Raw genomic sequence first — 18877 nt, forward strand, 5'->3', positions numbered from 1 at the left:
CTGTCGTTTTACATTCACCTGATAAACAAAAGTATCTTTTTTCAGGTATTCACTCACTATCACAACGATAGACAAATTTGTAATAAAGCCTTAAAACTGAAACTTCAGTGTGTTTCTGTGAAAAATGTTTGTTTGTTTCTTAGTGAAAAGTTATATAGTTGTGGTGATAAATACTGCCAGTGGTTTTACAAATTTCCAGATGTCTACTTTTCTTAATTTGTTTTTCTTTTGGATATGATAAATGTGTTTATGAGAAGTTCACATAATCAGAATTAAAAAACAAAAATAATACGAATACTACATGAAACATCCAATGATTGGTTTTTATCAAAATACTTTTCAGTACAGAAACAAGTTAATGTCCCTCATCAATTTCTCCATGTTGAGTTGTTTCATCTACTAAAACGAAATCATTAGGGAGAGGGCAAAAGTAGTACCAGTTATGGAGATGATGAAAGAAACTCACCTCAGATGGCTCAGTCTTGAGAAAAGAAGCAAAGGGAAGTATATTAGTAGGAGATTGATAAATATGGCAATGGAAAAGAAAAGAACAAGAGGAAGACTGAAGAAAGGGTGGATGGCTGTAGTGAGAGAAGACATTAGAAAATACAGTGTGAAGGTAGCTCCGACACAGGATAGGAAGAAGTGGACATCAAAGACCAGAAAAGCAGACCCAAAGTAATTGGGACAAATGCTGAGAAGAAATTATTATAAATTTTAAAAAAATGATACTTCTGCATCACATTTTGACATCCGATGTTTTATTTTATAAAGGCAAATAGGAAATGACCTTTAGATTATGTACACTCGAAGCCAAAGTAGAAAACATAATTCATTTGCTATTTTCAAGGGTTCATTTACATTCATCAATAATATGTACACCAATAAACGTCTCCACTGATTCATGGGTTCATTGACATTCATCAATAATATGTACACCAATAAATGTCTCCACTGATTCAGGGGTTGAATAACACAAAAGGAAAGAACTTAAATGTTTAACACAACTGAAAGATGTAAAGGTTCAAACGCAGGGCAACATTGTCATAGAAATATAAGTCTATATCAGAGTCAACTTACAGTTGAGTTTATAAAACAGTACACTTGGGTTTGACAGACTTTTCTCTTATGTTGTTGGTGAACCATTCATTGCACAGTATATCTGAAATGAATAAATCACACAGGAATATTTATACCTCATTTGTTTCTATTATTAGTTCAATTGTTTGTTTTCACCAGCAAAATCACACAAGAAACTGTATTTACCCCATCCCTATTGCCACACACATCATGTTTGATGTATTTGTTTGCGATAAGCACATATGGCAAGAGGTTTTTTTCTCTCCTTTCTAACAGTTTCTTTTTTTCATCTTTCATTCATCATAGTTAAAATCAAAATATTGTTCCCTATCCATCTCCCCAACCACACTGGTTTTGCTGCATTTCTTCATCTGTTGTAAGCACGTAAAACAACAGGTTGCCCCCTTCATCAGTTTCTCCGTGTTGTAGAACAGTTCCATCTTCTAAAACGATTGTACCTAAAAAGAATAATCAGTAAAAGTCTGAAATGTTCATTTCACTGTTCAGAGATATAAACAGAGCTTGTTTCCGGCTTGTTTGCTCAAAATATTGGCAAGAAAATAAAATACAACCATAATTTTTTAAGGTGCTTTATCTCCAAAAGTCTAATTTCTTTATTTTATCACCTTCACATTTTTTTGCTTGTTTATTAGAAGTTATCATGGACAAGTTGTGAATTAATAAGTATATTTCCTTTAAATCAAAATCAACAACAATCATCAGTATGGTGGCTTATGAATTACAGGAACCGAACGTATTTTGATTCACATAAGAGAAAGAACAAAAAAATATGTTCGTTGAAAACTGATACCAATAACAGATAGGACAGATACAAGTCACTATTCACATACAAAAAGAAAACACGCCTTGAGTAACCAGTAACTTCACTGAGTGAGAAACTCCTCAGAATCTTGCTCTTTGAAAATGATAAAAAAAAAGACTGGTAATCCTCATAATTACAAGTCTAAAGGTTTAATTTGTTATATTGTTATAATTTAATGAGTAAAGAGACAAAATTTCAAATCACGACAGCATTGAGGAGAGAATAACATGACAACTAACTACACCTATAGTATTAAAATTGTTATAACACTCGTTGCTTACATCAAATAGTTTTTCATCAAGACAAGTGTTCAAATACTGATCACCATAAAAAAAGACTATTATAAATTTGATACTTTACTTTAATAAGTTGGTACAACTTCTATCTTCATAACTTTTACATATTCTTGTCCATAAGCTAAAAATCTCTAACAAACTCCCTCATGAATATGTAGTTTCAAGATTTCATGTAAGTATTACTCCAAGTACATACTCATTTACAAGTGGTACTAATGAAATTATTTTTCAGGATGGCCACATTCATTCCAAAATTGGTTCCCTGACTTTCCAGAAAAAATTTCAGATCTTCCAGACTTGCACGTATATGTATGACACACTGATATTTGATTTTTCCGTCAAAACCGCACATAACTAACATCACTTTATAATAAAATCTCGAGAACCTACCTACAGCAGATTTTGGTACTAGAGAAAAAAATTCTTCAAACATGTTATTGCTACTTAATGGTAGATAATAAAACATTGCATTATCATTTATAAAAGGGATCAAATATAATGAATTAGACAATTATCACAAGGTAAGATAACATACAGGAATGAACAATATTATGTTAAAATATATCAATAATTAACATAATTAAACAATATGGTTTGTATGAACGTGTAGGTTATGATATAAAGAGGGAAGAAAGAATTTTTCCTGACTTTTTTAAGTTTTGAGAAAATTTAATTATTCAAAACTTTTGGATTCCCATTTGTGTTTTTTACATTTTCATATTTCTCAAGTTTTATGAGCATTAGTTTTTCATAATTTTGAAGAAGTACTCAAATGTTTATCCCATTTACCCCCACCTAAAAAAAATATGAAAGAAACATGTTATATCACTTCAGTATTTAAAATTTGTTTAAAAAAATAGAGAGAAAAAAAAAGTGCCTCACCATTTGTAGCCTCTAAGTTTTGGCCACCTTGTATCGCTTCCTCAAAATTGGAAGTATCAAAAACAATGTGGTGGGTTCCTTCCGCTAAGTCTTCTGTTATGAATATTTGTTGACCATCTACAAGCTGTGCTGCCATCTGCTCCACAGATTCAGATGGTAAAGACTGTTCAATGTCATTACTAACTAGCTCAACTCTACCAGTTTTCAGATTAGGGTTATTATCCACAAGCTCTACAGTTCTCTCTTGAAACTGACTGCTTTCATTTACAGATTCTAGCTGATCAGAAGCTACCTGAATCAAATTCTGATGTCCATGTGCTTCATTAATAATACTGACCAACTGACTTGGATCTGAACCATTACTATGTAAATGAATTTCACGAGACCCATCGGCTTCCTTGAAGACAAGCTTACTAGGCACGTTTTCGATTAAATGGGCTTTGGCTTCTTTCTCTACATCTTTTGGCATCTGGGACTCTGCTTTCTCCAGTTCTATAGCAGCTTCATGCTGTAGTTCACTCGAACTTACAGGAATTCCCATATATTTAGTTACCTGAACTGTCATGGTGTTTTCTTCGTGTTGTTTGTTGTTTTGTGTATCATCCTGTTTTACTGCAACAGCTTCTGTTTCAGATTGAGTGCTAACGCCATCATTTACTGGTGTCACAGGAAGTTCTTCGCCAGAAAATTTTTCACCTTCTGTTACCTGATATGCTTCTCCTTCAATATCATTTTGGTACTGCCCTTCTTCAGAATTACTTCGTTCAACTGTTGCAATGATAACATGTTGGTTCTCTTCCGTTCCATCAGTGGGGGAAAAAATTGGCACGGAGATTTCGTAAGTGTTCGGAGCAGCACCTGGTTTAATTTGAGCTCGTCCAGATGAGATGGCTTCTTGCAGTTCTTTACTTGCAACTCCTGCCACTGCAAGAAGTAACTCATCACCTGTAATGTTAAGAAAAAAACTTATGATCTACAAAAGAAGAGATTAACTTGTCTCAAAATATTTAACTTAGCATAAAGTCTATTTTATCTCCTCAACTAGTTTTAAAATAAGGTGTACACCACAGCAGAGAATAAATGTTTAGAATAAGCTATCAATTACAACAACACTCCTGACAAATGCATAAAAAAAAACATTACGAACTATTACAAGTTACATGCAGAAATAACAAACTTTTACAAATTTCTAACAAACCTTGAGTGGCAGAGAGGGTTGGTGTTTCTGCTGCACCTTCTACATTTATATCCAACGAACCTTGTGACACCAACATAGAGTTTGTGAAGTTACTATCCTCAAACTCATGTGCATATTCTGGATGTTTGTTGTGAAGATGTCGCTTCAAGGAGTGTCGAAGTTTAACACATATTCCACAGTATTTACACATGTATGATTGGTTGCTGTGAAAGAACTTTATATGGTTGCTTAGCTGGTGTTTCTACAATAAGAATAAAAAGTGACAAAAGATTTTTCAAACACCAAAATCTCTCATGAGTAATATATGAAAATTTCAAAACACAGTTCCTATAAACCTTGCAAATAAGCTCTATAAACCTCTGGCTTATCACACAGCAGCAACAAAGTTACTTAGAAAATTTAAAGCTCAAGTGACTGGCCTTAAAAAGTATCATGGTTTAACATAAATATATATTTATATATATATATATAAACATCATTTATTTTTCTCAGAACAGTATATTAAAATTGCCTTGTATTGTTGAAACTAAAGTAAGGTTTTATAAAACATTTTCATCAATAAAACTTAATGACTTAATGTAATAAATGTATAAATTATGATCTTCTGAATTATTCATAAAATAAGTGCAAGTCTTATTACTAAATGAACTATATAATAAATAAATGGGCCTTGAAAGTTTGTGACATGAGTATATCTATACTGGATATAGATTTAAACTATACATGTGTGATGTCATGTTGCATTATCATCTTGAAAGAAACCTTTCCCCATCAGGGTGAAAATGCAGTAAATTGAGTTGGATATAACTGGCTGGCAACAATATCCAAGTACACTCTGGATATTGTTCTCTCTTCTAAAAAAACCAAAACACCAAAAAGTTTTGACACAAAAAATGATCTTGACACCATCACACCACCTCCAGCAGCTTGAAATGTTGAAGCAACACAAACAGGATGAAGTGCCTTATGTGGTTTCCTTCATATTTACACAGAAAACAGTAAAAAAATGCCTCATCAGTCATTCAGTGTCAAAAGAAACCATGTTTTCCCATGCACATCTGAGATAGAGAAATTTTGGGTTGGTTATGGGCTACTATATGACAGTTCTATAACATCCTTAACATTGTATGATTATAATTTGTCAAATCTTGACCACTTTTGAAGAAATCAGTTAACTGAGACAGAGTTTGACATATGGTTTCATTTTACAATTTGTCTAATTTTCTTTTCTTTTGTACATTCCCAGTGATTGGTGGTCAGTTTTTTTCCTAGTGGAAGACATATTCCGTTTTGATTTATGAGCACCTACAATCATGTTCCTTGCTCAGAGAGATCCTTGATCTTTTTCAGTGTATTGCAAACTTACGAACACATCACATAATCAGTCTGTTCTGAACACACAAATAAAAATTGTGTTCTACAGATTTGTGTGTAGAGATCTTAATAAAGCTGCCAGTTAGAGCAGTCTAAAAATAACAGCTTCAATCACTGACTAGATCACTTAAACAACAGTTTTCACAACAAATTCTATTATGTGATCTAAAGGAGTTTCATGCTCCAGTAAAGTGTATTGGAAACATTAAATTAGAGCTTTTTTAGTTGATATACCATAATGTAGTTTTTAACTGGAGAATGGCCAAAACACAACTTCATTCAAACCATAACTATACGAGTTGATCTGAGAAAGACATTGCAAGCTAGCTTAAAGTACAAATTGATTATTCATAACACATACATATGTGCATAAATTATTAATAAATGCATATATAAAGCTTTCATTGAAATATCAAATATCAGTAAATTACCCTCAAAAATTCACAGACAAACAATGACCCAAAAAACTTTATACATACTGATTTGAATGATCATTTTTGTCAATTTTCATATAACTCTACACAGCCAAACCTAAGAGTCCCCCAAACCTATTTGATCTCCATATGAGGCCTTTAGCTTTGGAAATTCCCAAAATATGCATTTAAACTTTTGTTTTTAATGGCTTCTTAGATGTTAATACAGATTTTCAAGGAAAATATGAGTTACTGCCACAAAATATCTTTTACACATGACACATAACTCTTTCCCTAATGTTTTCCTTGCTTATATCCTGTAAATATCAAGAACCTATCTGGAAAACTTAAAGTCATTTTGTTAAAAACTGTGGGAGGGCTTATAAAATCAAGTAAACATAGCAACAATGGAGAACTACTTTACGGATTAATAAAATTACTTTAAAAACGTCTTTTATCAGATTTGCATAGATAGAAACACCAGGGGACTAATTAGTTGAACTTCACAATTTCTGACTGATGCTTTAAACTTGGTATTTTGAGTTGCACTAGATTGTTGTTGTTTTTTATGTATATTAAGTCACGATGATTGAACACAAATTTCCTGTTATTCCACATCTTTTCAAATAAATCACTATTGTTATTTATTCAAATAACAACAATTAATAATTTGTATTATTGATCTCAGCAAGATCAAAATTTTAACACTGTACTCTTCCATAACTTGTTTTATTGATCTCAGCAAGATCAAATTTTAACAGTTCTCTTCTATAATAATGTTTTATTGATCTCAGCAGGATCAAAATTTTAACACTGTTCTCTTCTATAATAATTTGTTTCATTGATCTCAGCAAGATCAAAATAGAACACCGTTCTATTCCATAGTTTTTACACACTTGAAAAAAATCCATAAACCTATAAAAACATTCTTACATACCTTTACAAAAGCCTTCCCACACATTTCACATGTAAAGATACGCCCTCTGGTGTGTTCCAATGTGTGTATGTTGAAATATTCTTTTGTATTGAAGGATTTGAAGCAAAATGTACAGGAGTATTTTTTATCTTTATTATGTGTCTCTTGATGTTTTAATAAATTTCCCTTCTGGAAGAATTCCTAAAGGTAAAACAATAAAGAAATCTAAATATTTTTACCACATTTAGATCAGTTTGAATTTTCTTATCAAATCCTATTTGCTTAAGAAATAATTCATAAATGAACTGGAAAATTTTTAACATTCTTTACATGAGTAGCTTATAACCATAGAGAAAAGTTTAAAATATTCCATTTACCACTGATATGCTGTATTACATCTTTATCAAGGGTTTATATTGCTAAGATAGTTTTACACATGCTACATTTGCAGCAGAAACCACTGAAAATGTTGTAATATTTGAAAAAAAACTTTTATCTATAAAACTTTAGTACAGAATAAAGGATTAACAGACAAACAAGTCTTAGTATATTAAACATGAAAGAAAGTAACTTGATATTGAATAGACACTCAACAAAATAAATGATTATAGAAACTTTAACACTAAAAGATTGGCATGACATACATATCCATCACTAAAACAAACCTTGATAGAGACTGAATACCAAAGGGATAAAGAAAACCTTAATCATTTAATTAACAGCCATAAATACTTTGATACAGAATGAAAACTATACAAATAGAAAACCTTGACACAGATCAACACAATAAACTTGATACAAATTGCATAATATCAACAGATATTCACAGGTACACAGTAAACACAGACAGACAGCCACTGCTACAGAGTTAACAATGAGCAAAAAGACAGACACTGGTAGGAATCAACAGTTAAACAGTAATACAGATTTAACAGCAAATATACATATGCTGGTAAAGAGGTATTAGCAAAGAGACAAGACATTGGCACAGCAGTAATATTAATCAGACAGACACTGGTACAGAGTCAACAAAGAACAAACAGACAAGACACTGGTACAGAGTTAACAATGAACAAACAGACAGACAGCTACAGAGTTAAAAGCAAACAAACAGACACTGGTACAGAGTTAACAGCAAACAGACAGACACTGGTACAGAGTAAACAGACAGACAGCTATAGAGTTAACAGCAGACAGACAGCTACAGAGTAGACAGACAGACTGCTACAGAGTTAACAGTAAACAGACAAACACTGATACAAAGGTATTAGTAAAGAGACAGTTACTGGTGTAATAGTAAAAGTAAACAAATAAACAAACCTTGTTACACACAGAACACCTAAATCTCTTTAGGCCTTCATGGATCAGCATGTGGACATCTAGTGACTTCTTAGTTTTATAAAATTTCCCACATGTGGGACATGGGAATGAAGGTTCTGAATGAACAGCATGATGCTCAAGAAGCAAATCCTTACGATGAAATCGCTTTCCACACACTTCACATGAAAATCTTTTCTCTCCATGAAGATTTCTAAAAGTAGGAATCAAGTAAATAATTAATTATGGATATTTTTTAAATTACTGGCAGATAAAAATTTGGAAATAGGATATTTATTTATGGACACTTAAATTGTTGTTAAACAAAAATATGAAGATAGTTTATGTAAAATCGTGAACAATCAGACTACTGGTTGAGAAGAACACATGGAGAGGAATTTACTTGTGAACGAATTACTGACTGATGAGAACAAGGAGAGAGCATATTTGTGAACATTCAGATTACTGGGTGATGAAAATATGGGGCCAAGCCACTTATAAGGAATCAGACTACTTATTCATGAAAACAACGAAACAGATTTCTTACTTGTGGTGAATCATATTACCTACTGATGGAAACATGGGTACAAATTATTTGTGGATAATCAGATTCTTTTAAATCATATTAAATACTGATGGAAACATGGGTACAGATTATTTGTGGATAATCAGATTATTTTAAATCATATTACCTACTGATGTAAACATGGGTACAGATTACATGGGTCTGTGAATTTAAACTTCATAAAAGTTGTTTTGGTTTTAATAACAGATTTTTCATAAATCAGCTACACAGATTTCGAAAATCATATTCATTTTTTTCTACCACGTAAGGATTTGTTCATAAATTGGGAAGAAAAAACTCTTATTTAGATCAAATTATTATTTTGTTTACCACAATGAACATTTTTTATTATTATGTTTGGGTTCTAGAACTATCGATAAGACTCTCACATCACGATTGTTCTAAAGAAATCTATAGCCAGTGGTTGTCAACATTTTAAGCATAACAAATTGTGACCCGATTTCAATGAAAATGATTCACTTATGTAAAAGTACATATAATGTTTTGTGAAAAACGTGATGGAGAAAAATGGATATCATTTTCGAATTCAGTGTACAGGAATTACTGTAGACCATGTAAACATTTCAAGACATTAAAACCATCACAGGCCTGTGTTATTTGTGGATAATCAGATTCTTGTATGGCTTTACTTACTTGTGAACATTCAAGCTACTTGTTGATGAAAACATGGAGCCACAAACTTCACAGACAAGAGGTGCCATGCTGATTTTTTTCTTCTTCCTTTTTCTGCTACTTTTTCGTAGCATACATGGATGCCTTTGTAAAGAATCTTTTCGATAGTACAACCTTCCACATTCATTACACTGTCATAAAAATGTAAATAAGGAATATGTAGAGCTTTGTTAAACAACTGTGAGCAACACTGTATATTAATATTCATATTTCATATGAGCTTTGATTTAATAAATAACAATAACATTTGTAAAAGAAACTACTGAGACTTAGTTGAGAAGTTACATTACAAAGAATAATATGCTAATTGTTTGATTTTTGTTTTGTTTTTTGAATTTTGCACAAACCTACACAAGGGCTATCTGTGCTAGCTGTCCCTAATTTAGCAGTGTAAGACTAGAGGGAAGGCAGCTAGTAATCACCACCCACTGCTAACTCTTGGGCTACTCTTTTATCAACAAATAGTGGGATTGACCATCACATTATAACGCCCCCACGGCTGAAAGGGTGAGCATGTTTGGTGTGACGGGGATTCGAACCCGCTACCCTCAGATTGCGAGTCAAGAGCCCTAACCACTGGGCCTGTGCTAATTGTAAAAGTGACCTTAATAATTCAATAATACAAGATTGTTTTTATCTTTTTACAAGCCACTTTTAAAATTTTTAACTTATTCACAATGAGTGAAAATAGGCTGATGAGACTCAAAATGGAAGGTTTTTTGGTTGCTTTAAACTTACCTTAAAGGTTGGCTCACCATGGATAGCTCTATGTCGCTGTAAACTGGCAGGATTGGGACAGACCTTATCACAAATCTCGCATGAAACAGCTTGAGACTGGCAGACGTGAAGTCCAAGAGAAACCATGTTACGAAACCTAGCTCCACATTCTTCACAAGCATATCTGTGTGTATGTTCGTACTGGTGTCTCCTAAATTCTGCCACGTCTGTAAATTCCTTTAAAAAACGTGTACACTTTCAATACTTCATATTCAATAGAAAAGTATTGTACTTACTTAATATACCATTCTATTTTTACAAATATACATGTTACCTATAAAAATAGAATAATAACAAATCAGTATGCATTCTGATTAAGAAGTTAGCACACAGGATAACGTACAAAAGTTGTAATGGTTTTCAAACGAGACCCAAAACTCAAGCGTTTTCTAATATTTCACTAGTGAACTAATTGAAAGTGCTCGAGTTTTGGGTCTCATTTGAAAACCATTACAAGATCAGTATATATATTATCCTTATGGCTGTTTAAGTAATATTATGAACTAGGCCTACACAATCACTCAGATGAAAGAATTCTACACCTAGAAGTTGCACTAAGTTTGCAAAAATGCTTGCTGTGAATACATCAGTAACATCTGATTAGTGGCAACAGATGAGAAAAAAGAAAATGGTGGTTACAAGATGCCCTCTCATTTTCATTCAATTGACCTAGTCACAGTTTTGGCCAGCCAATGGCTGGTCTCATCAATACTCAACTGAATGTCATCAGAAACATGAAAAATATCCAACAGAAAAAGGAAAGACCATCAAAGGGCATTGTCTGAAGAACTTTTGCCATTATGTCAAGCTGAGACATAAATGTCAAAAATAAATAAATAACCATACACATAATTGGAAGTTTATAACAAACATACATTATAAATTTACAACAGCCTAATATCTCACATGTTATTTTGGTAGTTTAATATTCATTTCATCTATTCTACCTTTTCTACAACTATATGAAAATTTAAAAATATATTCCAGTGGTAGTAGTGTAACAACTTGCTCGGCCTACCAAAGTCTAACCAACCACAAAGCTGCTCACAGAAACATAACTTCTTTTACCATTTAGCAACTGAAAATCTTAATGGACTGCTGGAGGTGCTTCAAAAGAAAATGCTAATAACAATTGGCCTTTCAGACAAGGAACACTGGAGACAACACTTCCACATCTGTGCCCCTAGTTAAACAGTCTTAAGCCATGATTCATAGAAAGGAAGGCCACCAGAAAGGCCAGGGAATAAGAAAATTAACCAGGATCACAAAAGAGCTCAAGACCATGCTTCTTTTTTTCCATTTTCATTTGTACTTTAAGGTCTACGTTCATTATTACTTTGGGTGAGAATTACATTACTTTCTCATTCTCCCCACCCACCCACTCTCTCCCAAATAGCAACCTTGGAGTCCTCTGGTAACTTGCCCTCCCAAACTTAAAATCCTGGTTATGCCACTGTCTGTGAAATCAGCTTCAAACCAAGTTTAGGAAATTCTCTCCGCAGCAAAAGATAGGGTCAGTCTAGTCTTGTTTTAAAAAGCAACACTGTTAAAAGAGTTTGCAGAGCTAATAAAAAATATCCCAGTTCTGTGCAATGCAATTCTGTACCAGTCCAAACTGAAGTGACCAGCAATAGTTGTTGAACAATTTAGTCCTGCTTCTACATGTAACCCGTCCAAGCATCAAATATAAATATATTCACCTCATACTTCTAACACACCAAAACTTACTTTCACCTATATTTCTATTTATGTTATTTACCTGTTAATTAAATCTTTCAAGTCTCTTGTTATTGATAATACCACAACAGTAGCCTAGTTCATCAACAAAATATGCATTCAAATCCTTAAAGTCTCCTGTTATTACTAATACCACAACAGTATCCTAGCTGATGTCAACAACAGTGTATTACCATATACAATATTCATAATAGGGCATCACCACATACACACGCATATTACTGTTGGTATCAGTCAAATACTACATGCATTGCTCTTAACAGCATCCTAATACCATGACTGTTAGCAAAAGCCTGCTAGTATGAATGTAACAATTAGCAGCAGCTTAACATCACACATCTCTCTGTATATAAAACAGCAATACATACAAACCAATATTAGCAGCAATCTAATACCTGTGTTTATTGTTTGTTGGGTCCAGATAACACACATTATTGTTCACAGCAGTTCTCACATTTATTATTTGCTACAGTCTGTTAAGAAACATATTGTTAGCAGCAGTTCTCACATTTATTATTTGCTACAGCCTGTTAAGAAACATTGTTAGCAGCAGTTCTCACATTTATCATTTGCTACAGTCTGTTACGGAACATATTATTGTTAGCAGCAGTTCTCACATTTATTATTTGCTACAGGCTGTTAAGAAACATATTGTTAGCAGCAGTTCTCACATTTATTATTTGCTACAGTCTGTTAAGAAACATATTGTTAGCAGCAGTTCTCACATTTATTATTTACTACAGTCTGTTAAGAAACATATTGTTAGCAGCAGTTCTCACATTTATTATTTGCTACAGCCTGTTAAGAAATGTATTACTATTAACAGCAGTTCTCACATTTATTATTTGCTACAGCCTGTTAAGAAATGTATTACTATTAACAGCAGTTCTCATACCAAACACATTTACTACTTGTTAAAGCGTGGTAACAAACATATTACTATTAGCAGAAGTTTTTATACCATACACATTAACTATATGGTAAAGCCTGGTAACAAGCATATTACTGTTAGCAGCAGTTCTTATACCACACACATTTACTGTTTGCTACAGGCTATTAAGAAACATTACTGTTGACAGCACATTTATACCAAACACTGTTCACAAGTGCCTGGAAACAAAACCATTTTCTGTTAGAATCAATTTTTATACAGCACACATTTACTGTATTCTACAGCCTAATGGATAGCAGCAGTTAGTGAAAAACCACAGTAAACACAACAAACTGTCAAACTTCTTATATTAGAGAAACTAGTTTCGACATATCGTGCATCCTCTTCAGTCTCATGTTATCTAATATCAGACTTCTGAGACAGTTTGTTCCATTTACTGTGGTTTTTCACTAATTGCTATAAATGATATTGTGCTATTTTATCATTATTAGCAGCAGTTTTACATAAAATGTTACTTCTTATAGCAAACTGTTAACCTGCTTTTCCTTTATATCTTATTCTAAGTTATGGCTTATAGTAAACAGTTGAAAAACAAACATCATATTTCAAGTAACAAGTTATATTCTAAATACCTGGTTACAAGTCTGTACAATGTTTACCTGGTGACACTCCTGACACATAACTTGTCCACTGTTTTCTATTTCCTTGACCTGACTACACATCCTTAAATGACTGGTCAGTGAATCAATTGACCTTAGCCACTTTCCACAAATGTTGCAGGCATGCTGTCCAGTATGGATGGGTAAGTGCTTCAAAAGGTATATCCTTCGGCTAAATGTCTTACCACATACTCCACATACAAAGTGTTCTAAAGACAGGTTCATTGAGCATGCATGATTCTGCAGAATTTCCTACAATTAACAGAATTAATACAATAAATTTATTTAGAAATTCATGCACAAGAAGGTGTCAGTCTCTAATGTACTAGAGTGAGCATGACATGGTAAGCCATATTTTTTAGGCATACAAAGAATATAGTAAATAAATAAAAGGAACTACCAAATCTTTACACCAAAATAATGTACATTGCACCAAATGGTATATAAATAAATATTCAAGTGTTTACTATAAACTCAATCCACAATGTATACTGATGCCCAAAATGAAACATGCTGAGCATCTAGTTTCTTTATCGACTCACATGATTTGAACTTGGGATTTTACTCTTCAAATGATCAAAACATCTGCTTTTTCATAATTTCAAATGCAAATAATATTTTGTACATGCCCAGAGAGCTACTGATGTAAACCTTAGACTGTTGTGTTTTCACTGTGCAACAACACAGAACATAATAGTTTATTAAACACTACTGATGTAAACCTTAGACTGTTGTGTTTTCACTGTGCAACAACACAGAATATAAGAGTTTATTAATCACTAGAACCAAAGGAAAAGAAAAATTATATGAGGTTACCGAAAATGAATCTTACACATTTTATATATTTTTTGCATAAAATGAATAAATCTGCTACCAATATACCTGCTTTAAAAGATCTAAAGATTTGCCAACAGTTATAGAAAAAGCCACACTGGGACAACAGTAAATGTACAAACGTAGATTTCACCTTACCCTTGAAGAGTAATTTTTCCCACAGTCTTCACATCTGTATTCTCCAGTGTGCCTAGCCATGTGGCGACGGAGAAAGTGTTTGGAGCCAAAGGACTTGTTGCATTTCTCACAATTAAATTCAAACTTCTGGTCCTGAAAAGAATCGGCATCAATCAAGACTGGACAGTTGTGCTTTATCATGTTTTCTTTTCTAGCAAACACTTTGTAACAGCGATGACAGGTAAATTCTCCAGTGTGTTTTTTCAAGTGACGATAAAGATAAATAGTCTTATTAAATCTTTTCCCACATAGATCACATTTATATTTCCCCTCTCTTCTACGGACATGTAGTCGTACCAACTCTTCTTCAATATTTCTATAATCTTTAACAGTTTCATCAATTCCTGTCACAGAATTGTTTGGATAATGATTTTTGTTTTGGCTTTCTGATATTTTGGCACCAAGTGTTGCATTCTTTGGCTTTTCAACTCTGAAGATATGCGCCTCTGACTTCTCTGTACTCTCAACCAAGTTTTGATTTTGAGTATCACTGAATTCTTTATTGTTGGACTGAGATGTTCTATTTGAAACATTACCTATGCTACTAATCAGTTCATTTTCCAAATGGCTGACATCATATGTCATGTTAGAAAACTGTTGGTTTTCTAACTGACTGGTACTACTTGACTTTGTATCTGACTGATAAATTTCACCAGCAGACTTGTTCCCTGGTTGAATTACACTTCCACACAGTTTGGTGTCATTGTCTCTTTGTTGAACACTATTTGTTAAACTATTTAACTGTTGGTTATTACTGCCTGGCTGATTCTCAGATTGGGCCGCACCGTCTGAAATACTACCCGATCGTTGAAGATCACTGATCGACCGATTCTCTGAAAGTGAGACATCACCTACCACTTCCTCTGTCTTTCTATCTTTCTCTGAAGCTTTTATTTCTGTATTATTCATACTTTTACTAATTTCTATCACATCTGAAGAATTACACATATCAGTAGTTCTTTCACAGGATTTGTCAATGTGTATTACAGGCATACTTGGTAGTGGTCCACACACATTAGAGGCCTCATGTAGTAAGTGCTGACCAGTGGCCATTGCAGTCAAAATCTGGCTAACCTCACTAACATCCATACTAGTAGGATCTTTAGTTTTTGGAAGGGTAAGAGGTGAAGCAGATTTTCTATGCTCAACTTTATATTCTATGAATGATAGGAGTATCTATAACAATAAAACACAAATCTTTAATTAGTATTTATATCCTATGAATGATACGAGTATCTATAACAATGAATCACAAATATTTAATTAGTATTTATATTCTATGAATGATGGGAGTATCTATAACAATAAAACACAAATCTTTAATTAGTATTTATATCCTATGAATGATACGAGTATCTATAACAATGAATCACAAATATTTAATTAGTATTTATATTCTATGAATGATAGGAGTATCTATAACAATAAAACACAAATCTTTAATTAGTATTTTTTGGGTGAGAGAACATTCAATAACGAATGTAGTAATATAAAATTACATGTATAAGTTACTCTGTTTATTTCAATAACAGTGTATTCTAATAAACTGACATCAACATACAAAACTTGTACTATAAACTGATTGATTGACGAAATATGATAAAAAATTAAGTGGACCAATGTATACACTTCTTTTTCCTTAGATTTTACTACTTCTGCTGAACTGATGAAAAATAATATTCACCTTATACTACAATTGTTACTTATATACTACAGTTGTTACTTATCGACATTAGCTATATTTCCCAAGCAACTCATTAAAAAAACTCACTTTTCCATTAATAATGAGTTAATATTATTTGTGCATGCTCATCATAACCAGATATAAATTTCCATTGTTTGCTTTCCTTCCAATCAATACCTGCTAATTTTTACATATTACAATGTCATGGTCTCTTTAAATTTTCTTCCTTTACTGGTGGCCCATAAATTCTTCATAACCCAAAAAATACAGATCTGAACTGAAATAATTTACCTCAATTAAAATGCAATACAAAAGATCACAAAATAGAGAGTCTGAACACAAAAGGCAATCTTCTAGTTTCTGCACAAACAAGAAGTTTATGAAACTAAAGGTCTCATAGAAATTCACACGTTACTTTACCTTTATTCAATAACACTTAAACACAGGTATCATTAAGTTTGATGAGCAATGTAAACTAGCTGCTAATTGTCATCCGTTAAACCTAAAACACTTGCTTCTAATGAGTATAATGATAAAGTTTAGCTTGTAGTTCCATTTCCTGACAGCAGTACAGAAGTTGTTATATTAGAATATATAAAGTCTCTTCTTTTCTCTGTATTCTGTTTTAGATCTTATCTCTGGATACTTTCTCCTAGTGCATCACTCCAAATCTGCTAGATAAAGTAGCTACTAATGACTGTTAGTTATTAGGGATTTCAGCTGGAAGATTACTTAATGTAGAGAAAGCTGGTTTTTTTAAATGGGTAGTGAGATGAATGGCTTTATTGTTCACTATTCAACCAGTTTACTTTGGAAATGATTTTGAATTGAACCTGGTATGATTCCTGAGGTACCTTCTTATCGCAGTCCATTAGTTTCTCAACCGGACAATGTTGAATTGACCAGTTAAATTCTAGAAATTGATCTGGAAGTTTCATGGCTGAGTAGTCAAGGAAAAACCTTCTAGCAGATGTTATGGTGAAAAATGCAGGTGTTTTTTTAGAAGTAATGCATAACCCAAAGTGCCTACTGCCAAACATCCAAACATACACACAGTGGTATGTGGGACACTAGATATCTCTAAAGCTAATAACATAAAGTCACTGTAAAAACATAACACTGAAATAGAAACAAATTTATTTTATCTAATGATATTTTGATTAACTGCTCTTTATTAGGCCTAATATAGCATAATACCTCTTAAAATACAGCAAAATTCTAGTAAAGACTTTGGAATGGATAAGCCACTTGTGTGTTTTTAAGCTGATTTTACTTTATTGCAGTTAACCCTCATTGTTGTGTAGAGTCCAATTCTTCTGAAAACTTTATCATGAAGCCACATTAAGTTTGTGTAGTGTTGAATGTTTGAAAATAATGAAGGATTTATTCACTTATCAGTCACCTGTTGCAAAAATACTGTGTACACTTTGAGACATGTTATTCCAATAGGCCTAAGATTTGTGATAAACACCACATCAACTGCAGATGTTTTTTTTTTGTTATTTCAAATAATCAGGTATTGTTTAACATGTTCATAAGCATGTTTACAACAATGATAGAGCCTATGTGTTGTATCTGTATCTATAAAGCTAATCATTCATGATGTTAGAAAAACACGTAGGTTCAAGAAGTCTTGATAGAAATGAATAAAAACCATATAACCCGAATGCTTTAGAAAGGTCCACCTTTCGAAAGTGCTCGGGTTATAGGGTTTTTATTCATTTCTACAAAGCTAATCAAATAATTTGTAACCCACCAAGGGATTCTTGCTTTAATTTCATTTAAATGTGAATGTATTTATCCAAAAAGGAACTTACTAACTGAAGTACCATTTTAATATATATATATAAGATATTACAAAGGCTAATAAAACTTTACATTTTAATATGGTACTTCAGCTATAAGTTGTTTTTTTCACACTGAACAAAGGAAACCAAATAAATATAACTCAATTGATCTATTAAATGCATTTAGTCAAAGTAAAAACCTAATATTTTGGATATTCTACATGTAGCTTAAATTCAAAGTCAAACATCATAAAAATTAGAATTAAGTTGTTTATTTCATGAAATAAAACTTTTGATAATTAAAACTTTATTTTACAAAGTTTGAAAACTTTTAGGTAATGAATAAGAATCAAACTATAAATTTTGTTTCTTTAAGGCTAAGCTATGTAGGGTTAATTGCCACTGTACTTAATTCTGAAAAGCCAACCAACTATGGGTGGGATTGACCACCATATAATAATGTCCACATGGCTGAAGATTTAAGACTCAACAGCTTGAAGTTTTGTATTGAAAGAATGAGATGATGTCGTAATACTTGAAAATGGCTAAGAAAGCCATTAGGGGAACATTCTGAGCTTTTGATTGGTTATTCACATGTCATAGACAGAAGTGTATATAAGGGTCTGTTTCCTAAAATGGATATAGGTAAGTGGGGCCACTGTGTTTGATTCAATACCTGAGCAATATCTCGGCAAATAAAAAGGATATGAGGTTCTTATTTTATATTCTAGCTTGTCAATATTGGTAATTTGAGTTCCTAATTCGTACGAAAC

General features: G+C 32.6%; 1 protein-coding gene across 1 annotated transcript in view; it reads right to left on the bottom strand.

Moving 5' to 3' along the window:
- Nucleotides 1-744: 744 nt before the first annotated feature.
- LOC106463438 (PR domain zinc finger protein 15-like) overlaps nt 745-18877 on the bottom strand; it is a 34644-nt gene continuing 16511 nt past the window's right edge. Inside the window, exons 9-18 of the mRNA XM_022390926.1 lie at nt 16030-16049; nt 14595-15809; nt 13623-13874; nt 10296-10511; nt 9519-9688; nt 8303-8513; nt 7004-7183; nt 4280-4520; nt 3082-4026; nt 745-1538 (exon numbers count right to left, since the gene is read on the bottom strand). Coding sequence (XP_022246634.1) covers nt 1408-1538; nt 3082-4026; nt 4280-4520; nt 7004-7183; nt 8303-8513; nt 9519-9688; nt 10296-10511; nt 13623-13874; nt 14595-15809; nt 16030-16049 — 3581 coding nt within the window. The 3' untranslated portion in view covers nt 745-1407. The remainder of the gene's footprint in view (nt 1539-3081; nt 4027-4279; nt 4521-7003; nt 7184-8302; nt 8514-9518; nt 9689-10295; nt 10512-13622; nt 13875-14594; nt 15810-16029; nt 16050-18877) is intronic.

This window comes from Limulus polyphemus, unplaced genomic scaffold (genome assembly GCF_000517525.1).
Source record: "Limulus polyphemus unplaced genomic scaffold, Limulus_polyphemus-2.1.2 Scaffold1408, whole genome shotgun sequence".
NCBI lineage: Eukaryota > Metazoa > Arthropoda > Merostomata > Xiphosura > Limulidae > Limulus > Limulus polyphemus.